The sequence below is a fragment of the Poromitra crassiceps genome, assembly GCF_964638095.1.
Source record: "Poromitra crassiceps genome assembly, chromosome: 3".
NCBI classification, from domain to species: Eukaryota; Metazoa; Chordata; class Actinopteri; order Beryciformes; family Melamphaidae; genus Poromitra; species Poromitra crassiceps.
Genome location: NC_139625.1, coordinates 49,786,671 through 49,812,814, shown reverse-complemented (window position 1 = coordinate 49,812,814; position 26,144 = coordinate 49,786,671). Strand labels below are relative to the sequence as shown.

At 41.7% G+C, this 26,144-nt stretch overlaps 1 protein-coding gene across 1 annotated transcript in view; it reads left to right on the top strand.

The window, feature by feature from the left end:
• The window catches only part of dph6 (diphthamine biosynthesis 6), a 119,670-nt gene that overhangs the window by 76,176 nt on the left and 17,350 nt on the right, over positions 1 to 26,144 (top strand). Inside the window, exon 13 of the mRNA XM_083633697.1 lies at positions 19,257 to 19,502. Within this exon, the coding sequence (XP_083489823.1) occupies positions 19,257 to 19,502 (246 nt within the window). The remainder of the gene's footprint in view (positions 1 to 19,256; positions 19,503 to 26,144) is intronic.

Here is a 26,144-nt window from a genome sequence, read left to right as displayed (position 1 = left end):
AGGGGCCTGGATAGGGGGTTGAATGTCTCAAATGAGGAATTTGTGATCTTAATTATTTCCTGGAGAATGTCATGGGTCTTGGGCAACAGAGGTATTTTTGTAAAGATCCTTTTAAATGGACGGTGAGACATGCCTTCATGGATCAAATGAATAGCAAATAGCTGAGTGATTGCAGTTAATTGTTTATAAACTTACTTGTGGTCTGAACCTGGTTCCTCGATTGGGCCACGCAAGCCATTTTTTATGTTCATGTGTGGTTGAAGTTAATTAGGGCTATAGATTGATCGATGTCCGGGTCTTTTGGGAGCAGAGCATTGGTGTGACAAGTGTCCAGTGGTTTGAGAGAGAGAGCACATGGCTACTGACAGGACATGGCACTCTGGCCCTGCAGGATTTGACTAGGGCTCCTCAACGAGGGCCAGTACTGGTGGAGGTGCTGAGGAACCGCATTAGGGATTGGCATGTGATGGATGCTGGACCTTCAAGCTCCATCCATCCAGTCATCTATCTGCCCGGCTTGTCATGTCTCTCAGCCTCCGCTCTCGGGAATGGCAGGCAGCCCGGTGAACTGACAGATTCAGATCGGACTTGATTTAAAGAATTAGTTAACCTTTATGACGTCACAGCTCGGGGGCCCTCTGTGTATTGTATGTTAATGCATGGTATGACAGTGGTTTAAGTCAAATCAGCCGCAAGCTATGAAGACAGAAATGGTGATTTAATTTATGGTTTGTTTTTACACTGTTTCATATTGGTCGCGCTCCTTATTAACATGAGTTTGGAGGTTATATTTAGCATAATAGCTATGATATTATTAGTGAGTGCAGTAAGATCAAAGTTCCTTCAACCAGTTGTTTTTTGTTTTGCTGTGTTGATTTCTATCAGAGATCGAATGCAAATTCTGCCATCTTGTTTGGTCCCAATTTGCATAATTTAATTAAGCTATCAGAAATGGCACTGTTTTATTTATTACATCAATCATTCCATTGGAAAAGAAAGACATGCCCCTCTGACATCCAGCAGTTTTATCACAAAATATCAGAATAAATTCTGTCATTACAACATCAGCCAAGTAATGGCATGCTCCTAAAATAAATAAAGTTATTACTGCATTTTCTCTCGGTCAACCCACTCCACTGCATTAACATAACATTAACATAACATAACATTAACATAACATAACTCCACTGCATTAACATAACATTAACATAACATAACTCCACTGCATTAACATAACATAACATAAGATTAACATAACATAACTCCACTGCATTAACATAACATTAACATAACTCCACTGCATTAACATAACATTAACATAACATAACACCACTGCATTAACATTAACATAACTCCACTGCATTAACATAACATAACATTAACATAACTCCACTGCATTAACATAACATTAACATAACATAACTCCACTGCATTAACATAACATAACATAAGATTAACATAACATAACTCCACTGCATTAACATAACATTAACATAACTCCACTGCATTAACATAACATTAACATAACATAACACCACTGCATTAACATTAACATAACTCCACTGCATTAACATAACATAACATTAACATAACTCCACTGCATTAACATAACATTAACATAACATAACTCCACTGCATTAACATAACATAACATAAGATTAACATAACATAACTCCACTGCATTAACATAACATAACATAACATTAACATAACATAACACCACTGCATTAACATAACATAACATAACTCCACTGCATTAACATAACATTAACATAACTCCACTGCATTAACATAACATTAACATAACATAACTCCACTGCATTAACATAACATTAACATAACATAACTCCACTGCATTAACATCACCGCAGGAAAGAAGAGCATGGGCCTATTTTTTAGCCAGTGATCAACCACATTTTTATACAGAAATCCATTTGTACTCATAACAGATGATTAAGCTTGTGAGTTGCCAGATGGGAGAAATTGACGTATCATTTACCAAAATCATAGTTAACAACAGGAGTCCCAAAATGCCATATTTTTTTTTTTTTTATCCACATCTATTTGAATTAATGCTGCCTGTTCCCTTTGGAACAGCATTTACAGAAGCAAACACAATAGCCAAACCATGTCTGAATAGAAACACTATCAGTTGAATGGTTGTTAAACATCTCCTCTTTCCTGTTAAGGTAAGTGGCTCACCCCTGGGATATTTGCTGTGAAATTATACTCACTGATCAGATTGTGTGGGGTGTGTTTGGGGAGCTGACAGTGCTAGCCTCAGGTTGCTGGTGAACGCTAACCCTTTGCCTGATTCCCTTAATTGTGAGTGACACTCAATATTGTGGAGGACTCTCTTGCACGAGCACAAGCACGAGCGCGCGATAGGATTTGCATTGGATTTTGAAAATTGTCAAAGTGGACTGTGAGGCATCAGGAGCAAAGTGGATCTGACGTTGCCAATTGGCATCAGAGGGAGCAGTGGACTGCGGGCGGATGGTAGAATTTGAATAATCTTCTTACAGGAGCATAAATTCCCTTAAAACAATGAGCTAAGCTTTGTCTGACCCCCTTGATGAAGGGTTCAGAGGTCAAGTTGAGCTGTTTTTAGGGTGGGCCACCCATGGAGCGACAGAGAAAGGACACAGGACTGTCTAAAATGAGAATATGGGGTATACTGTACATGTTATAAGTGTCATTGCACAAATGCACACATATTTTGAGAATAACATATGGATATATTACACTTTTCCCCCCGATAGAATCTGGGGGAAATCAAAAAATAAAAGTGAGTTTGTGACGATGAGAGAGCTGCCAATAGGAGTCTCTGTGGTGAATAGTCAAGGGGATGACAGCGAAATATGAGCTGATGTGGGGAATGAGAAGGCAAAAAATGTCAGTGATGAATAGTATGAATTAAACTAAGTGCTTTTGTTTTATGGTTTGTTATTCTCGCCCAGAATGTTTCACTACTGTGAAAGAGCCTACATGCACAATTCAGCACCCTTACCGCCCCCCCACTCCTACCCCCATCAACCCTCACCCCACCTCCCAAAAGCCCCTCAGCCTACATCTCGAGACTACATCTCCCTCAATTACCACAGAAGAGTAATTAGCCAAAAAGCAGTGTGTGCACGTCTGCGTGTGGGGAGGTATTCACGCAGTGCGAACAGATTAATTAGGACGTTTAACTTCATTTCTAATACAACACAATGAATCCCATAAAATATGAGGGATCTCAGAGGAGGTGTCTGTCTGTCAGCCTCTGACGCCCCCCGACCCCCCTTCCTGTTCGCCATAATCTATTAAAACCTTGCTTTTATCTCACCTCGGCCCTGTCATACTTTATGGATTTTTTCATAAACACGGCCCATACTTCATAAATGTCTCAATTTTCTAGTCTATTAACATTACTTCAAAAGCGCTTGATAAAAGAGGAGGGCATGCGTGAAATAATGCGCCAATAATAGGAAAGCGCTGGAGGCTAGAACAGTAGGGGCGTCTCTGCAGCGTGCACGCTCAGCTCAGACAATGCAGGGGATGTGATCAACTCTAATAAAAGCACAAATGATCACTTCCAACCAAGGAGGTGGGGAGATGAGGCAGCGAGGAAGGGAGGGGGCACGGGGGGGTTTGTGGGGAGATGAGGCAGCGAGGAAGGGAGGGGGCACGGGGGGGGTTTGTGGGGAGATGAGGCAGCTAGGAAGGGAGGGGGCACGGGGGGGTTTGTGGGGAGATGAGGCAGCGAGGAAGGGAGGGGGCACGGGGGGGTTTGTGGGGAGATGAGGCAGCGAGGAAGGGAGGGGGCACGGGGGGGTTTGTGGGGAGATGAGGCAGCGAGGAAGGGAGGGGGCACGGGGGGGTTTGCGAACAGTTGGCGAGTAATTGAGTGGATGAAAAATGTGGTCTTGAAGGCTGAACGGTTTGATCAGACGTGAGATTGAAGGCTACTCAAAACTGTGATGTTCTCCTGTAGTCGCTTACTCCTCGGAGGACTTTCTTTTTCTTTCTTTTTTTTGCCTTTGCCGAAACGCCAAATCATAAGCAATGAGTAGAACCTTTTGTTTGGAGGGGTTGAGAAAGGCTTTGACTGACAGTTGGGCTTCTTCACCTCAGAGCCTTTCCGGAGTGAGCATTGATTCCATTTCCTGTCTTTGTACATCACCTGTGTCTGTCTCTGTAGGCTTAACTCATCCTACCCAAACACTACATCACCTGTGTCTGTCTCTGTAGGCTTTACTCATCCTACCCAAACACTACATCACCTGTGTCTGTCTCTGTAGGCTTTACTCATCCTACCCAAACACTACATCACCTGTGTCTGTCTCTGTAGGCTTAACTCATCCTACCCAAACACTACATCACCTGTGTCTGTCTCTGTAGGCTTAACTCATCCTACCCAAACACTACATCACCTGTGTCTGTCTCTGTCGGCTAACTCATCCTACCCAAACACTACATCACCTGTGTTTGTCTCTGTAGGCTTTACTCATCCTACCCAAACACTACATCACCTGTGTCTGTCTCTGTAGGCTTAACTCATCCTACCCAAACACTACATCACCTGTGTCTGTCTCTGTCGGCTAACTCATCCTACCCAAACACTACATCACCTGTGTTTGTCTCTGTAGGCTTTACTCATCCTACCCAAACACTACATCACCTGTGTCTGTCTCTGTAGGCTTTACTCATCCTACCCAAACACTACATCACCTGTGTCTGTCTCTGTAGGCTTTACTCATCCTACCCAAACACTACATCACCTGTGTCTGTCTCTGTAGGCTTAACTCATCCTACCCAAACACTACATCACCTGTGTTTGTCTCTGTAGGCTTAACTCATCCTACCCAAACACTACATCACCTGTGTTTGTCTCTGTAGGCTTAACTCATCCTACCCAAACACTCGGGTCAACTGTCTTCACTTGAACCGGACACACACCATACTCACTGATCAAACCCAGTAAGACCTTACCGGAATGGCATGTCGGCTGTATGCCCCCAGGGCAGGTCTTACACACACACACACGGGCGCGCGCACACACACACACACACACACACACACACACACACACACACACACACACACACACACACACACACACACACACACACACACACACACACACCTGTGCACTCCTTGTGACTGGGCTGAGGCTGTGTGACAAGGTAAACAGGCTGGGTCATTAAGTGGTGACTCACTGTACGTCTCACACATGACTGACAGAACAGGTTCACAGCATTCAAATCACACTGACTGACATGCAAATGCACAAACAAATACGTGAACAAAACAGGCACTTGAGTACACATCGCCTCATACCGTTGCAAAATATACACACACATAAACTAAAGGAGACAGAGATTTGCTTCCCCGGCACAGCAGGTTTACACACACAGCAGGTTTACACACACAGTGGGTTATTGTATGCTCAAATGGGAACAAGAGCCTTCCTTCCCCCCTTCTCTTAAACAGCTCTGCATCCCAAGACGTATATCTGTGCAGACACCTGCTCGTCGCTCTGGCCTGGGACAGCGTTGGAGTCACGGGGTGGGGGTTGGGCCCTCGTCGTGCCTCTATATGTTTTAGGCTCATGTGTATGTATGCGAGAGGTCGAATGTAGACCACCTCCTATCTGATGAGGGGGCAGTTTGATGGGAGGTGGTAGACAGCAGCGGGGGTAATTATTTTCCTCCCCCCCTCCCAAACTTCTGTCCCCTCCTGCTGTGGCCGTGCGGGGGCTGACCCGCCGTGGCAGCAGTCATTTCCCGGAGTGGGAGCGTTTGTTTTCCTCCATTCTCCTCCTGGGCTGCGGCTGCCTGCAGCACGTGGGCACAGGGCTGGTATCAGCTTGTACCGGGCGAGGACAGGGGAAGGACTGGATCTGTCAGAGCACATCGGCCTCGGCCACACTCCCCCTCATTAATGGGCCTGGCCCTGACAACTGATCCTAATTGCCTCTGAACAGCTCTTCATGTATTATTGGTGCCTGACTGCCTTGCTTCATGTCAACATGCCGCAGGAAGGAGGCGCAGGATAGCCACTGCCACCATCCCTATTCCCCTTTCTCTCTCTCTCACACACACACACACACACACACACACACACACACACACACACACACACACACACACACACGGGCGCACTATACAGTAGCTATGCATATGATGAATATGTACAAACCCACGTGTACACACACACACACACACACACACACACACACACACACACACACACACACACACACACACACACACAGGTAGACATGTAGTACTGTACCAGCACAGTGAACCTTAACCACCTGGGCAGCCTCAAGAGAATGGACAGGTGGCCTCTCATAAGCCTAGTGAATGGACAGTTTTAGTCCGCCATGCAAAAGCCACCTCTGCACATTTGTCAATACTTAACCATACTTTGTACACCAAGGCCAATAGTATGTCATTATTTAAGTGGTGGTATGGATATATTGTAGATTATTAAATGGAATGCAAATGAGAATGCAGTCAGTAAAGATGTATGAATGGGATTTTATTTGATTAATTGTAGGCTTTGCTTTCTATCTCTGAGACTCGCTTGACGAATTCGTGGGCGTGTGTGTGTGTGTGTGTGTGTGTGTGTGTGTGTGTGTGTGTGTGTGTGTGTGTGTGTGTGTGTGTGTGTGTGTGTGTGTGTGTGTGTGTGTGTGTGCACGTGTGTTTACTTCTCACTTTGGCACTGCTGATGATCAGTGGAAGGGGGTTAGGATGAATGGACCAGAGACATGAAGAAGGCATCTGAAAAGATTCCACCAGCACAGATATCTGCCCAGACACTCGCCCCCCGTTACAATTGCAATCACAAACACTCGCAATCATAACGCGTCAATTATTTGTAGGCCTGCATGTGTGAATTATTACCCCCATATCCAAGTATTTACTTCCCATTTCGGCCTGCTATTTGAATATGGGAAACGGAGAGGTGGAGTGGCTTGGCTTTTTATTTGTGGAATGAAATCACTGAATAGCAAATGCATAGATGAAAAGCATAGCGGCGTGTCCTGTCCACTCCCATCACTGTCTGAGAGGGGAGAGACGTATGACCATCCCATTACTATGGTAACTAGCCACTATATTCAGAGCTGCCCGGGTCTGTTTCTTCCCCCTGCAGTGACGAGAGGGCATAGCTGACAGGGCCCACACACGCACGCAGGCACGCGCACACGCACACACATATATATATACACACACACACATACATACACACACACGCATATACATACACACATATACACATACCGGTATATAGACACACACATGCTGATATATAGGCACACATATACATACACACACACGCACATACACACACACACACACACACACACACACACACACACACAAACACACATAGGTATATACACACACACACACATGCAAACACACAGATATGGAGGCTCTGGAAAATGCTGCTTGTGAAATATACACATCGGTGTCAAATATAGAGGGAAAAACACTATATACTAGAGTGGCCGGTGCCCACACACACTGCTGTGGTAACTGGATAGGGGAAAGCATTGTGAGAGAAACCTGACCTCTTCCCTTCAAAAGGTTTCACCCCTCCTACCCAAAATGTATAGTAGATACAGAAACGTTGGAGCTGTATGAAATGTTAATCAAGACTTTAGCAGGCACACAACTCAGAAATACCGGTCACACGTCTTTATGCTTTCAAAAGTAGGAAGCACAACAATCAGTATTGCATCAAAATTATTTATAATTTTTATTAATAGACTGTTTTGTTTGCACATTGTGATTATATTAACATACTGTACAGGATGTGCTGCAAACCAAAGCGGGGTTCATTAACACCAATTGTCACCAATCTAGACTGGGAGGTTGCTGGAGACCGCTTGTTCCAGCTGTAGATGTACCTACTTGCAGTAGCCTAACAGTACAACACTGTTTTGTAGTTTGTGTATTTTAGGGAATAGCTATTGCAGATTATTTCTGATTATTGCGCTAATTCTATAATTCCATAAGTCCCACTTTAAAGTGGCAGTCAGTACCTCTGCTTAGAAATTATTATTGCATCCTCATGCAACAGTGGGCGACCACTGCAGTTTTGTCTTCATTTATTAGATATTTCTTTTTCTTAAGCAGTAAACCAGATGGCTCAGAGAGGAGCTAGCGTTTATGTCCCATTTACTTTTGTCCACTCACATCATGAATTTCACATGGAGCGATTCTTCTTTTGAGTGGTAACTTTTAACCCGGGTCATTCATTTTTCAAATGGCATTGTCATCAAAGCACACTACCAAGGTAAAACGTGCTATGGATGAATAATAGACAACTTTCTGTTTTTTCTTTGGACATATCAGCATGTTCACTTTTAATACAGATTTATTATTGATATTATGGAAGAGGACGTCAGCGCCTGTGATCTAATGTGATCAAGTTTAGATGCTCAGGGTAAGAGTTCCTTCAACATGTAGGGGAATCATGTAGCCTACAGTACACATTGATTGAATTGAATTTGATACACTGACAAAACTGTTAATATTTGCCATATTCTTCAGTAGGGATTCAGTACATTTTTACATGTTGTATTTTATCAGGTTTCTCTAGTGAGAATATTATTTTGTTTGGGCCACATTTGCAGTAAAACTATTTTTTAATCATTCCAAAATGATCATAAAATATTTGTTAGATGGATTTTCTTTCCTCTTTTTTTAGTCTTTTTATTAACATATTTTAGTTGCATCAGATTTTTTTTCCTTTTGCAATATTGATTGATAAAAATCGATATGGAGCAACACACCACAAACTTTGCAAGTGAAATCCCCAAACAATTTGTAATATCCATTTTCCTTCATCCATATTCTTCCATTTCAATGCTGATATCTGTGGCTTATTTATGAAAACATTTTCACTTTGTCAGAAAAATATCCAAGTAGACTATGATGCTATCCAGCCAGCCATGGTTTGAGCAGACTTGCTATGTGCAGCCTTGGTGATACTGCAGCTGCTTTTTCATGCAGTCATACTGCCATCTGTTGAGGGGAAATGATATTACCTCTATTTTCACTCTCCACTTTTTCTTTCTTTTCTTTTCGCTCTCTTCTGCAATCTCCATTTATTTTTTCTGTTTGACTACTTTTGTAACTACTATCTGTAACACTGTGAGGTGCAGCTTGTCCAGTACAGACAGTAAGGTCAATACTGTGAGATGCAGCTTGTCCAGTGTCCAGTACAGACAGTAAGGTCAATACTGTGAGATGCAGCTTGTCCAGTGTCCAGTACAGACAGTAAGGTTTATGTTTTTATATTTGTAATACTGTGAGATGCAGCTTGTCCAGTACAGACAGTAAGGTCAATACTGTGAGATGCAGCTTGTCCAGTGTCCAGTACAGACAGTAAGGTCAATACTGTGAGATGCAGCTTGTCCAGTGTCCAGTACAGGCAGTAAGGTTTATGTTTTTATATCTGTAATACTGTGAGATGCAGCTTGTCCAGTGTCCAGTACAGGCAGTAAGGTTTATGTTTTTATATTTGTAATACTGTGAGATGCAGCTTGTCCAGTGTCCAGTACAGGCAGTAAGGTTTATGTTTTTATATTTGTAATACTGTGAGATGCAGCTTGTCCAGTGTCCAGTACAGACAGTAAGGTCAATACTGTGAGATGCAGGTTGTCTAGTGTCCAGTACAGGCAGTAAGGGTTATGTTTTTATATCTGTAATACTGTGAGATGCAGCTTGTCCAGTGTCCAGTACAGGCAGTAAGGTTTATGTTTTTATATTTGTAATACTGTGAGATGCAGCTTGTCCAGTGTCCAGTACAGGCAGTAAGGGTTATGTTTTTATATCTGTAACACTGTGAGATGCAGCTTGTCCAGTGTCCAGTACAGACAGTAAGGTCAATACTGTGAGATGCAGCTTGTCCAGTGTCCAGTACAGACAGTAAGGTTTATGTTTTTATATCTGTAACACTGTGAGATGCAGCTTGTCCAGTGTCCAGTACAGGCAGTAAGGGTTATGTTTTTATATCTGTAACACTGTGAGATGCAGCTTGTCCAGTGTCCAGTACAGACAGTAAGGTCAATACTGTGAGATGCAGGTTGTCCAGTGTCCAGTACAGACAGTAAGGTCAATACTGTGAGATGCAGCTTGTCCAGTGTCCAGTACAGACAGTAAGGTCAATACTGTGAGATGCAGGTTGTCTAGTGTCCAGTACAGACAGTAAGGTTTATGTTTTTATATTTGTAATACTGTGAGATGCAGGTTATCCAGTGTCCAGTACAGACAGTAAGGTCAATACTGTGAGATGCAGGTTGTCCAGTGTCCAGTACAGACAGTAAGGTCAATACTGTGAGATGCAGGTTGTCTAGTGTCCAGTACAGACAGTAAGGTTTATGTTTTTATATTTGTAATACTGTGAGATGCAGGTTGTCTAGTGTCCAGTACAGACAGTAAGGTCAATACTGTGAGATGCAGGTTGTCTAGTGTCCAGTACAGACAGTAAGGTCAATACTGTGAGATGCAGGTTGTCCAGTGTCCAGTACAGACAGTAAGGTAATTTTGTTGCATATATTCACCACCACTGACAGTTAGCTACTCGTCAACGGTCGTGCCACAGCCCCCCCCCATGCCGCTGCTGATAGAAGTTAAGTCCTTCTTACCAGACCGTAGCTTCTTACCAGCCAGACTAAGACATGTAGAAGGGGAAAGAAAGTGAAAAATATGAAAAGACAGAAGTGACAATGTGGTCACAGCTGGGAAGGGAGAAAGAACGTGGGTTGAGGGTTGCAGTTTCAGCATCATTCAATCAGACAACATGCCCCTCAGCTGAAACAGCCAGACCCTTCCCCATTCTCTCGAATTAGGGAGATTATCAGGACGGCGCATAATGCAGAATGATGGAATTGGTCATAATTTGCATTGTCCTGGAAAGATTCAGTTTGATAGAGCGATGCGTGGGGGGCTCGTCATGTCCCACGGGCAGGTCATAGGAGGAAGCTTGGCAGAAATGATTTTTGCGATATGCACATCAGTCTAAAAGCCTCACAACCAATTTGTCAGAAAATGTGAGGTCGGGACAGTTGAAGGCAGCAGGGGCATTTTGCCCTAACGCAATGAAACCATGCCCCTCCATCACTCTGCATACACAGAGCATGCTCCTCATCAACATACACCTTTATTACATCACTTTTGACTATTTGTTAGATTTCCCCCCAGTAACATTACAACAACAGTCAATTCAGGATATAACATAATAGCAATACCAATTTCACAGATAGTTTTATTTTGCTGTAAGAATCCATTGTTTATATTTAAATTAGAATGATGGTGGAACAGTTAATTAATTATTTTTTTGTTCTTGCATGTTAGCATTGGGATGTGTCTCCCTGAGCATCCAGCAGTCCAGCCCCCCCTGACCTTGGTAATAGTACAGAACGATAATAAGCATAAAGTTGACCGGAGCTGACATGACAGTGTTACTCTTGCACACGCTTCACTGTCTGTGGAGCGGGCATGTCGAGGGCAGACAGACAGGCAGCGTGGAAAACACACTACAGGCATAGAGACGGTGGGGGTTGGATCGAGGCCAGTGTCCCTGGCTTACATTGACCACACGTCTATACAATGGCTCGTCATAATTCTGACATTTTGTGTATTGTTCTAAATTTATCAGGGTAATAACCATGTGCTTTGAACATATGCATATGGTATGTTATTTGCATCGACATGCAATTTTAGACCTGCATTCAGAAGTGGCTATACTTGCCTTCCTCTGTGCACTTTGTACGGCTATTTATGTCGCCGTTTAAGTAACACTGATTTTGTGTGACAGTTCAGCATACAGTTGTAGGCTCAAACTGGAGCACAAACAGGACAAAAACATTGAAATAACAGAAGAAAAAACAAGGAGAAGGAATGGAAAAGGCGAATACCCCCCCATCCCCCCAACAACCCCCCCCCCCCCCCCCCCCCACACACACACACACACACACACACACACACACACACACACACACACACACAACCCCCTTAGATGAGAAGCCCAACATGGGGAGAGATTGTGTGGAGGGGAGAAAGGTTGTGGTTTGTATTTGTAGAAATGAGGTGTCAGAGGAGGCAGGCTTTCCTCCAGGCGCAGCACAACATGAGCCCATCTCTTATCATTTCCCACTCCCACACCTGATCTGCTTTGAATGCACTAATGCTCAAAGAGCCCACAGATGTGAAGCCAGTTCAAGATGAAATCACAGCACACACCTGACAAACTGACATCCAACACCTAAGGATTAAACAGTCGTTGCCTATCAAATACCCCCCCTCCCAAAAAAAACTGTTAAATATGATTTAATAGTTATTTATTTATTTCGTTATTTATTTATTTATTGTATTTATTTATTATATACATTTTGCCAATCTTTACATATTCAAGAAAAGAAGGAAATTTGCCAAATGGAAAAATAAATGTTTTATTTTGTGAAATAAAGGGACTCAAAGTGAAGCTAAAAGTGTTGAATTTAAAGTGGTAAATTATAATTCATATGTCAAATTAAGTTTTCAATAGGATATCAAAGTTTTGCCTCGGTGCTCTGAAGATGCAGTTACTGTCTACATAATTACATTTATGCCATGGTTACCCATGGCCAGACTGTAAACAACAATGATGGACATAATAGAAATATTAATTGCATTGTGCTTCACTTCGTCACCCACTTTAGCTCGTACTGTAGTGTCATTACCCCTTAAGCTTGGTTACATGTGTCCTTGCATAAGGGAAAAGTTACACCATATTAATCTAACCCATTTTACACATTTTGTATTATCATTTCGCTGGTTAAATTATGCATGAGGTCTCAATGGGGAGAAATGTGACCATTAGCATATCTGATAGGAGCGGTGGAGCGGTTTTCCACCTCTCTCTGTCCTTGGAACCAGGCAGAAAAACCTGACTGTTCATCAATACCAGGTCATTTTACCCAGGCCAGCCTGGTTCATCCATACCATTCCAGACCTCTGCTAATGACACTCTGAGACGTCCTCAGCAAGATGGGGGCCCAAAGGGCTCCAACAGCAGTGTGAATATAGCCCAGCCCTGTCTGGCCATGCCTCCAAGCTCTTTGACAAAAATGGCAATTAGAAATGTCTCAGACACACCAGCCCTGATACAAGACACCGTTAAGGCTTGAAAGTGGACACAGCCAGGCGCTTCCTGAGTGCATTTACATATATGTTACTGTCTGCAGCTCCCAGAGAGGGAGAAGGTGTCTTTGGGGCTGGGTGACCTTTTGACATGTCATTGGGTTTATGAAAAATGACAGCGTTTTGGCCGCGGAATAAAGGTTGATAAAGCATGAAGCCAAAACATGGCTTTAATTAATGCTAAGCAGGGGAGAACGTGCTGCGATTGCCACAGCCGTTGAGCTGATCGGACGTTTGTTTGGTTTATTGTTGGGAAAATAAGGTCGTAAATGAAGTTTGTGTCAAAGTCAGTTGGTACTCTGTGTTTTAAATCTCTGATCCAGGATATTATTAGTTAGAAACTTCCAATAATCTTTCGAGCCTTTTACATCATGTCAGCAAATCTCAATTATTATTTAAGCAGGTAGAAGAGAAATAAACCAACAAGAACATTTTGTAGCATTGATTCACCATGAATAGTTTAATAGATTGTGTCCTCTTTTCTCTGTGGGCCATTTAGACTGTTAAGGCTAGCATTTGAAAAATACTTACCTTGTTATAGAAAGTTTAATGTCATATGCAATTGTTTGACCCTTATGAATATTAAAGGATCCCATCTCTGCCCTATTAAAAATGCATGTGGCATTGTGGTTGTTGATCACGTTTAGAACGCCCATGCAAATTGGACTGTCTTCCCTGTCAAGGTCTAAGATGAATAATGTAGTTGTGTTGTATATTCAGGGACACACCATTGACAGTCAATTAACAAGTTTGATTGGTGTGTGAACTCATTCTTTTGAACTGTTAATTTTATGTAAATAGTATTCGCTCTGCCTTCTCCACTGTCTCTCCCCCATCCTCGCAGGTTCACCACAGAACGATGTGCCCCCACCACCACAAACCCCTCAGTTCCCTGTCCCACCTCCCACTAAGAATAACCAGAGCGCCATCCTTAATAATTGATCATCACACACCTGCTTGGTAGAAGCTAGGGGAATGCGCCTTTAACAGTCAAGGGGCCCCATGCTAGCCCCCTTTTGATATTCAAATCAACAAATGGTAGCCCTCCTTTATGAATTCAAAATGGAGAGAGCTCTTTTCACGGGGACGAGCTTGTTAAAAGATTCTGGCCACCCAACCTGATGGAGCCCTTCCCTGTTGGAGCAGATATGATGGCATTTGATGGCTCATAAATGGAATACCATTGACAATTTGCTGTTGATGTGTGGGAATCTGTCTTTTATGTTAGGCAGACATACTGTAGTAATGCATAGTAACACTTTATTAGGCAGATATACTGTAGTAATGCATAGTAACAGTTTATGTTAGGCAGACATAATGTAGTAATGCATAGTAACACTTTATGTTAGGCAGACATACTGTAGTAATGCATAGTAAGACTTTGTTAGGCAGACATACTGTAGTAATGCATAGTAACACTTTATGTTAGGCAGACATACTGTAGTAATGCATAGTAACACTTTATGTTAGGCAGATATACTGTAGTAATGCATAGTAACACTTTATGTTAGGCAGACATAATGTAGTAATGCATAGTAACACTTTATTAGGCAGATATACTGTAGTAATGCATAGTAACACTTTATGTTAGGCAGACATAATGTAGTAATGCATAGTAACACTTTATGTTAGGCAGACATACTGTAGTAATGCATAGTAACACTTTGTTAGGCAGACATACTGTAGTAATGCATAGTAACACTTTATGTTAGGCAGACATACTGTAGTAATGCATAGTAACACTTTATGTTAGGCAGACATAATGTAGTAATGCATAGTAACACTTTATGTTAGGCAGACATACTGTAGTAATGCATAGTAACACTTTGTTAGGCAGACATACTGTAGTAATGCATAGTAACACTTTATGTTAGGCAGACATACTGTAGTAATGCATAGTAACACTTTATGTTAGGCAGACATACTGTAGTAATGCATAGTAACACTTTGTTAGGTAGACATACTGTAGTAATGCATAGTAACACTTTATGTTAGGCAGACATACTGTAGTAATGCATAGTAACACTTTGTTAGGTAGACATACTGTAGTAATGCATAGTAACACTTTATGTTATGCAGACATACTGTAGTAATGTATAGTAACACTTTGTTAGGCAGACATACTGTAGTAATGCATAGTAACACTTTATGTTAGGCAGACATACTGTAGTAATGCATAGTAACACTTTATGTTAGGCAGACATACTGTAGTAATGCATAGTAACACTTTGTTAGGCAGACATACTGTAGTAATGCATAGTAACACTTTATGTTAGGTAGACATACTGTAGTAATGCATAGTAACACTTTGTTAGACAGACATACTGTAGTAATGCATAGTAACACTTTGGTAGGCAGACATACTGTAGTAATGCATAGTAACACTTTATGTTAGGCAGACATACTGTAGTAATGCATAGTAACACTTTATGTTAGGTAGACATACTGTAGTAATGCATAGTAACACTTTGTTAGACAGACATACTGTAGTAATGCATAGTAACACTTTGTTAGGCAGACATAATGTAGTAATGCATAGTAACACTTTGTTAGGCAGATATACTGTAGTAATGCATAGTAACACTTTGTTAGGCAGATATACTGTAGTAATGCATAGTAACACTTTGTTAGACAGACATACTGTAGTAATGCATAGTAACACTTTGTTAGGCAGACATACTGTAGTAATGCATAGTAACACTTTGTTAGGCAGACATAATGCACAGTAACACTTTGTTAGGCAGACATACTGTAGTAATGCATAGTAACACTTTATTAGGCAGATATACTGTAGTAATGCATAGTAACACTTTGTTAGGCAGACATACTGTAGTAATGCATAGTAGACCTTTGTTATGCAGACATACTGTAGTAATGTATAGTAACACTTTGTTAGGCAGACATACTGTAGTAATGCATAGTAACACTTTGTTAGGCAGACATACTGTAGTAATGCATAGTAACACTTTATGTTAGGCAGACATACTGTAGTAATGCATAGTAACACTTTGTTAGGCAGACATACTGTAGTAATGCACAGTAACACTTTGTTAGGCAGACATACTGTAGTAATGCATAGTAACACTTTGTTAGGCAGACATACTGTAGTAATGCATAGTAACACTTTGTTAGGCAGACATACTGTAGTAATGCATAGTAACACTTTGTTAGGCAGACATACTGTAGTAATGCATAGTAACACTTTGTTAGGCAGATATACTGTAGTAATGCATAGTAACACTTTGTTAGGCAGATATACTGTAGTAATGCATAGTAACACTTTGTTAGGCAGACATACTGTAGTAATGCATAGTAACACTTTGTTAGGCAGACATACTGTAGTAATGCATAGTAACACTTTATGTTAGGCAGACATACTGTAGTAATGCATAGTAACACTTTATGTTAGGCAGACATACTGTAGTAATGCATAGTAACACTTTGTTAGGCAGATATACTGTAGTAATGCATAGTAACACTTTGTTAGGCAGACATACTGTAGTAATGCATAGTAACACTTTATGTTAGGCAGACATACTGTAGTAATGCATAGTAACACTTTGTTAGGCAGATATACTGTAGTAATGCATAGTAACACTTTGTTAGGCAGACATACTGTAGGAATGCATAGTACAGTAACACTAGGTACTATAGGCAGGTAAATTATCCGGTGATTGATCCAAGCATTTGAAAGCAGGGAGGCCCGTATCTACTCCCTCTTCTCCCCCTTCACTCCCTCCTTACCCTCTTCCTCCTCATCCCTCCATCACTTGTCTCCTGTGCTGTCCTCTTCCTCCTCATCCCTCCATCGCTTGTCTCCTGCGCTGTCATCTTCCTCATTATCCCTCCATCGCTTATGTCCTGCACTGTCCTCTTCCTCCTCATCCCTCCATCGCTTATGTCCTGCGCTGTCCTGCTAATTTGGAGCAGCAGAGGCAGAAGCTGAAGGTTCATCAGAGTTGACAAGTGAACCCAGGAGCTGGGGATCATGGCAAAACCATCTGATTATGGAAATGGCTGTGACCATGTCCGCCCTCTAGCTAAACAGTTGTGCAGCTAGCATCTTGTTCTGCTGATATCCCATGAAAGATGGATTTAATACATTTTCAGGAAGAAAACAATAACCACCGGTATTTTCCTCCTTTGAACAACGCGTGGCGCACCATACCTTCAACCTACATAGGCTTTGGATATCAAGAAGACATTTATCCTTGCTTGCTACCAAGTGAGGAACGTGACGCGTTTGAAGTGAGTGAGAGGGGGAGTTTGGTTTAGGGGGTGCTAAGTCTTCAGTAATACCTCTGGTCCACTTTAACCCTGGTAATCTCACTGTGAAACACCATACCCGTGGCTGTGCCTTTGCTAATCAGCTAAGGACCTTGTATCAATTGATTCAGGCCTCCTTGATCCTCCCTGCGGGTCTGCATGCACTCACACTCCAGGGTCCTCACATAGGCCACCAATTAACAGTATGTCATCAGCACCTATTTGCATTGACCAGGAGCTAGTGTCCAACACTGAGGCTGTCCAACCTCAAACACTGGCAGGTTACAGGGTCTCTAAAGACCTGACCCCCTTAATGACACCATTCATCCCCACTCATCTCTCTGCATTAAACAGATAGATTTCTTTTGTTTTGGTTCCATTATTTAGTTTTGGATGCAAAATTCTAACAGATGCATTAAATAGAGAACTTTGCTAATTATCACATTGTTAATTAAGCTGATGAATAACAGAGATACTAGTGCCATGGAGGTATGTTGAACTTGACAGACTACTCAGAAAATACCTTCTTATTTTAGAACTGTGAAACGAATATTGTTGGTGATTAAAAAAATATGCAAAATGAGAAAGACACATGGAACCTGTTAATTGATGCACTACTATTCAAACATATGCTGGTAATTAATGTTAATTTGATTATAGCACCTCACTGATGAATATATTGTACTTTTTTGGGACAGATGATGACTCTTTCCATACACCTAACAGTTAAATGACAATTCTGCCTTCAGTATGGCCTCATTTCAAAATCACATTCTTTGAGTGTAACAGACACCCCAGCTATAATGACCAAAAACTACATGGCATGCATGCAGAACTAATATAATAATATAATATAATCCATTGCCTAGGATGAGGTGTTGGTATGATGATGTTGACTGTTGAATTAAAGAAATCATCCTTTCTTGATATTGAAATGCACATCTTCACTGGTCATTACTGCCAACAGCATTAAGTATCCATACTTTCTGTGTGTTTGCAAGCTCATTACCAGGATTTACATACATACTAATTTACATACATACTAGTGCATCATAGAGTCTGCTATGATATGTTTTTTTTTTTGTCAGATCGGATCTGCTCCAAAATGTAATGGGTTCTTCATTGGTCCTTTCTACACCCTTCCACAAAGGTTCATGAAAATCGGTCGAGTAGTTTTCCCGTAACCCTGCTAACAGACAAAACAGACAGACAAACGGCACCGAAAACATAACCTCCTCCTTGACGGATAAGACACTCTATCTACCAGTATCCCCCCCCAACACACACACACACACACACACACACACACACACACACACGTTTATGTGTGTTGGCCATCTGTTGGCCAGTTTGTTGATAATATAGCAATATTGTGGCTTCTAAACAAACATTTTTACTAGAGACCATTGTCTTTGGTTTTTACGGAGGTACAGGACGGCCATACTGTTTCCTGTCACCTCCGTTGTAGCCGCAGACAAAGATTATATTGAATGCAAGAGATGAAGCTGTTCTGCTTTTTTGACAACAGCGATGATGTTGCATTGGAACAAAATATTAGCCTTCAGTTCTTATCAATGTAAGATCTTTGGCACAAATCAGATGACATGCGACTATACAAGATAGATTTTAGAATGTTTTCATAGAACACCAACTGGTAGGAAAGCTGACTGGAGGGGTTCTTTAAGCATTGTTCTCTACACTAGGTTGGCAACATGAACCTCAGCCTTTGCCTGTTTTGTTTAGCGGACCAAGACCAACACTGTTCATGCTGCGTTCTTCATGTACTGTATCTTCTCTGTCCAGGTGGATGAGTCAGTGTTCTGTGCGGGTCAAATAGCTTTGGTCCCCTGCACCATGCAGCTGGTGAAGGCGGGCAGCCGGACCCAGGCCCAGGTGTGCTTCAGCCATGTGCAGAAGGTTCTGGAAGCCGTCATCAGTGGCCTGACTGTGGCTCACGTCATCCAGGCTCACTGCTACACCACAAGACACCAAGACATCTCCATCATCAGGACGGTGTGGGAGAGCATGCTGACTGCTGCACAAGACAAGGTCAGCAAGTGTCCATTTTTATTTGTACTTTTCAATCAGATTTTTATTATCAATTTGTTTTCCCATATAAACGTAAGAAAACAAAATAAAATACATACACAACCTACATAATCAGAAACATGCATTCATACATATACATAAATCCAAATCCCCCCTCCCCACAGGACCTCCCAACCCACCATTCCAAAACCACAACAGAAATTCACCTTAAAAGGTATTTTAATGAGCCATATACCGCATGCCACCTGTTCAGTACAGACCCGATAGCCCCGTTAATTCTGGCAGTTGAAATTTCCAAATAAACTGTATCTAAAAAAGTGACGACCCGGTGTCTGATGGTGAGGGAGTGAGGAGGCTTTTAACGTCTTGTTTGGTTGTTTGTTTGTTTTTGCGCAGCAGTCAAGCCAGCTAGTGCCTTGTGAACTTGGTGACATTAAGCTCCAATAAATCAACGAGCAACAGGGCGGCAAGTGTGGAGAGGAGCTATCTGCTTTTGAAATATATCCAGGTGGTGAAGGACAAGAGTTTTGTCTGGTTGGCTGTTTTATTAGACGCTCAGGTAATATTGATCCTATTTATCCTACAGAATTACACCCACATACTGTAGGATGAACACACAAAGACAATGGGAAGAAAATGGAAAACTATGCCAGTGACTAAGTAAAAGATGAGAAACTTGATATGCTATCCAAGCTTTCAGGTTTGTATTTTATAGTTGTGAAATGAGAGAAAGTTCCTTGCCCCTTTTCCCCCCTGAGACCCCGGCCGCTGCCACTGATATTTACCAGTGAGTGCGCTCATGAAAAGTTGATGATGTGGGAAACGCTGGTGTCTTTGATAATATGGAGCTTGGCACAGAAGCAGATGTCTTCCTCAGAGCCTCCATAATCCTTTGCCCCCACACACCATTTTGGAGCTCCATTCAACTCTCAGAGCAGCTTATCCCCCTCTCCACCCCTCTCTCCTGCCACCTCCCTCCATCCCATCTCCCCAGCTACAACCCCTGCTCCATACAGCTAATAGGGGCACCAGCCTTCCCTGGCAGTCCTGCTTCTCCCGCGGTAATCTGTCTAGCCAGGGGAATACCTCCAACATGTGGCTCTGTTCTGTGCTAGAACTATTAGAGACTAGAGGCTCCAGAGAGAGTTGCAAGTGGAGAATGTTGACTTTGTATAAATCCTGCCAAAGTCTGCTAGAGGACTTCCAAAATGTTAGTATAGATTTTGTGGGAAAATAGCTTACATAATGTCCATTGCCCCATATTTAAATTAAGATTATTATATTCTCGGACTATTCTATAACTTAAGATAGCTATTGCTAACTTAAAATAATATTGAATAGTGATCACTTTCATGCCAGAAATTATTATCGTCAAAGCCGATGTTAGAAATGTCAAATGGTGAATATGTCATTTTGGAATGACACTCCTAGTTCAGCACGTCTCAGGTGAGTTGGTGGTTAATTTGTCAAGTTATTTCTTGACAGATTGTCACCTTGTTGTAATGCACAGTGGAATAGAAAGCCTAAAAGCATGTCCCAGTGGTCAAGATGGTCAACACCGTCCATCTGTTGCACTTCCATAATGTGTCAGTGGACATAGGATGGCCACCAGGAGACTGACGAACAGCTTTCACTTTCAAGTGGCTCTCAGATGAAGCCCCACTGACTGACAGCTCTGTGTGTGTCACTGGTAAACAGGTGAGAACAGAGCAGGCTTAGGTAGTGGGTTACTAACCTGACCTCCTAGCCTCTCTCTGCCTGTGAGGCTGATCTTATGGCTGTGATTCCCCAGCTTGTCTCTTCCCCCATCGCTCTTACTTCCCCCCTCTCTCCCACTCCCAAGTGCAGGTGTAGGAAGGGGCAGCGGAGGAAAGATGGGGGAGAGAGGTGCTGTGACGGGGCTTCTGTTTCATCCCAGGCCCGGTGAAACGCTCTCTCCCTGGGGTCAGGATTACACCAAGCACTGCTGCTCATTTGAAGTGACTGTAATGAGAATATTTAACTCGGGTCAAACACCGATAACACAGCTCCCACAGAGACAGAGAGGGGGAATAACTTACTAGGCTGCACCAACGGGCATCGGCAAATTTATCAAGCAAATTCATAGAAATGTTGCTGCACTTGTAGACAACTTTCTGAGCTGGTGCCTTATACATAACATAACAATAGGTAGGCATTTCAGAGTGAGAAAATCTGTAGGACTATATTTTATGTTTCAGAATGGTGATTTTTTTTTCAGATGACATTTCCAGGCCTACTTCAATCGCTAAATCTATTAAGAACACTAATTGTGTTGTTCATCCTTAACATTTGGTCTATTTTGCCACAACATAATCTAAAAATACACTTATGTGATTTTTATTTATTTAAGATTTTGTGAAGCAGGTCTGTAACGACGCATTATGTAATAACTGCACATTATGTAATAAAATGCCAAAATGTAATAACATCTCACTTTCAATATGTAATAACGGCGCATTATGTAATAAAATGCGCAATATGTAATAAATCGCCTCAACGCAATATGTAATAGCGTTTGACGCATTTTGTAATAAATGTATTACATATTGCGCAGATTATTGCATATTGCAGGGGTTGTACTTTTTTCTGGTTGGAAATGTAATAAGTGGCCGCATTATGTAACAAAATTAGAAAATGCACTGACTTTGTGATGGGGGGGGTAGGCTAATAAACATATGTGTCAAAACCAGTCAAGCAACTATATATCTATAGTTGTTATTTTAGTCTACTTTATTTGATGTTATGGTAATTATTTTACTTATTGACTGTTCTACGTTAAGGAGCTACTGTGTGATAAGGTGTTATGTTATGCTATTGTGTTATGTGGATATTTCATGCCTGAGTGCGAGCAACTGTATCTTGTCCCAATTTCCCCCCGGGGATCATTAAAGTCTTTCTGATTCGGATTCGGATTCAGCTGATGACAAACTGAATCTAAAACTGAATGCATCAGTCCGGTAAAACCCGACTTGCATTTCAGTTCTGGCCTTTACAAGTGATAGAAGCGTGGTTGACATAGCCGCATTTACTGCCTCAATCCATAGATTACAGGGCCATTTAAACATAGGAAATCCATTAAGAGTTGAGGATTGCAGAGACGTTTATGAATTGTCTGATATTACGCACGGGTTTTTTGGCTGCACAATTCTGTTATTCGGCCTCTCCACACCGCCCCCACGCTCCCCCCGCCCGCTCTACTTTGAGGATGGAATTGAGGATTGCAGACATGCACATTTGATTTAAATCGGCAAGCATTTAGACATTTAACTGCTGCCAGCCAGCAACATGTTATGGTTTTTTGTTCATTTAAAATTAGTTTTAATTCTATTTTGTTTGATCATGATGTTGCAGATGGACTTTGGCTGAAGAGGATATATTCAGACTAAATCCTTCATCAAAACTATTGGAGAATGGGCTCCTGCCGCTCCTCAATAGGCTATGCGTTTCTCATGCGTTTGGCTCATGCTACACCCTTCCACCAATTTTCATGAAAATCAGTAAAACGCGAAACCACGTAGCTGCTTTACACCATCGGTAAGAATATTTCAGTGGTACCATCATCATCTGCCATCATTGTCTATCAGTGTTAGGATTTCCCACGGCCATGCTGACCCATTGACCATGCGTCTATGAGGAGACACCTGAACGAATGGCTCTGGCAAAGGCAACATGTTGAAAGGCATGTGAATAAAATGTTTATCTGCAAAGCAGGATTTCGATTTAGAGATTTGTTTTTATATTTTAATCGAGCTTTGCAACAGGGTGTGTGTGACATGGGCAGAGAATCGTCTGTGACAGCCTGTTGCGGTCCATCGGCATAGGTGCTGAAATGTACATCAATGGATGCATAGAGCGCCTTGCGCTGTCCTCGGTGCTGAAACATCTGAAGCGTGTCTGTAAAGCGTCACTGTCCGCTTTCTTAGACATAGCCGGAAATGATGTGGTTATGTTTTCTGTGCCGCCTGTCTGCCGAGGCCAGAAAGACGACAGAAAAGCATCAAGCTCCTGCTGCTACTCCTGAGAAGAAGAGGTCAGGCTATATCGATAAAACACATTTCTTGGATGATTGCATCATAGCCTTTGTTTTTGTTTGTTTTATTGCTGTTTAAATGTTATTTCTGAACGTAAATTCAAACCTGAACCGAATTAATTAATTAATTAACAAGTGGTGAGGCTCTCCTCACTAACTTTGCACTGTAAGCACAGACAGCAGTGCATAGATAATTATTTTGAAATAAACGTCAACAAAAATGATTTTAAAATTAAAAATTTGTTTGCTATAAATATTTTATGTATGTAAAAAATGATTAAATTGATAATTTTTCAAGAGCTACATTTTGACTGGGTTTGTAAATATTCTATAAGGCTGGAATTAGGGTGACCAGACGTCCCCGATTTTCGGGGACAGTCCCCGATTTCGGTGCTCTGTCCCCGGCTGAAGACAGCCGGGGACGGAGCATTTGCGGCACCACAAAAGCCTGTCTTTGTGCACGTTGTGCAAAGTGCTGCCTGTGTGTGACAGAGTAGATCACGGAGTAGATGTTCTCCCTCTGCCCGTGCCGTGGTTTTCCCAGGACCCAGCCGCCCGCAACTGAAGTGGCCCCAGAGGTGACGAACGAGAGGCGGCATCTGCTTGCTGCTTTTGCTACCGTCCTTGTTTACCGGACCCCATTCAGCGGGTTATCCATCCCAGTTGTTTTGAATAATTAAAAGTACAGTAAAACTACCTGGTAAGTATGTGCAGTAACTAACTCAAAACGTTTTTGCAGAGAAGTCAGTAACGTTTGTATGTACAAACTCCATTGAAAAAAATGTCAATTTTTAACATGATTGGCGATGAATCATTGTTATCTAGTCATTAGCCTACTCCCTAAATTGGCCTTCAGCCATCAAAACTTTGATAACCCCTGGTTTAAATTAACACAATTAATTGAATTGAAACCTTTATTTATCCCCGAGGGGAGATTCAGGCGTCTAAAATCAGCAACAGCAGCAGGGGTTAAAAATACAGAGCAGACAGAGTCATATTTATCTCTAGATTACAATTTTAATCATTAAAATTGCCTTTTGGATTGAGGCAGTAAATGCGGCTATGTCAACCACGCTTCTATCACTTGTAAAGGCCAGAACTGAAATCCAAGTCGGGTTTTACCGGACTGATGCACTAGATTCAGTTTTAGATTCAGTTTGTCATCAGCTGAATCCGAATCCGAATCAGAAAGACTTTAATGATCCCCGGGGGGAAATTGGGACAAGATACAGTTGCTCGCACTCAGGCATGAAATATCCACATAACACAATAGCATAACATAACACCTTATCACACAGTAGCTCCTTAACGTAGAACAGTCAATAAGTAAAATAATTACCATAACATCAAATAAAGTAGACTAAAATAACAACTATAGATATATAGTTGCTTGACTGGTTTTGACACATAATATGTTTATTAGCCTACTCCCCCCCCCCCCCCATGACAAAGTCAGTGCATTTTCTAATTTTGTTAGATAATGCGGCCACTTATTACATTTCCAACCAGAAAAAAGTGCAACCCCTGCAATATGTAATAATCTGCGCAATATGTAATACATTTATTACAAAATGCGTCAAACACTATTACATATTGCGTTGAGGCGATTTATTACATATTGCGCATTTTATTACATAATGCGCCGTTATTACATATTGAAAGTGAGATGTTATTACATTTTGGCATTTTATTACATAATGTGCAGTTATTACATAATACCTGCACACACAGTACTCTATTACTGTATCAAACTGAACTGAAAAATATGGAAATGAAAATGTGAAAGCATGAACTCTAATCTGCACAATTATACCCATCCTTGGTTCATTAAGGCTAAACTGCATCATTAGCAAATAATTCATTCAATATCTTATATTGTTTGTTACACAGACTGAGTACTGTATATAGTTTGCAACAGGATTTGAGTAATATTTCTCATTCAAATGTCTTTTGATTCTGCCTTATTTTTTCAACAAGGCTGATAACATGTCCCTTCAACACATCTCATTGATATGTCATATGGACTATAATTGGAAAACATGAGCAGAACGTTGAATGTGTGGTTCACTTAACAATGCCAATTGGAGTCCAGTTGTTGAGGTTTCAAAGAAACGAGAAATTACCACTCCTCACCCGTTTCTACTATATATAGAAATATATGGGGGTTGTTGATAGGCACTTTCAGATATGCAACTGGTGAAGCGCATGTTTCTGATACGAACACCAGTGCCTAGCATGTCTGTGAGGCCACAGGGCCATGTTGTTGTTGTTGTTGTTGTTGTTGTGCGTTGATAATGTCTCTAATCAGGTGGACGGGGAAGCTTGCAGGGTTAATTGGGAGCATACTGGTGTCGCTACAAGTGTGAAATCGTATTTTCAGTGCATCGACCCGCAAGGTCAGTCTGTGCACGTGTGTGTGTGCGCGTGTGAGTGCGTGCATGTGTGTGTGTGTGTGTGTGTGTGTGTGTGCATACGTACGTGCATACATAAGTGTGTGTCTGGGTTTGATGAGTAGGGAGGCGTTTGTGTGATAAGTCGATAATTGTTAAAAAAAAAAATCTGTAGCAATGATAGGTCCTGAAAACATGTCA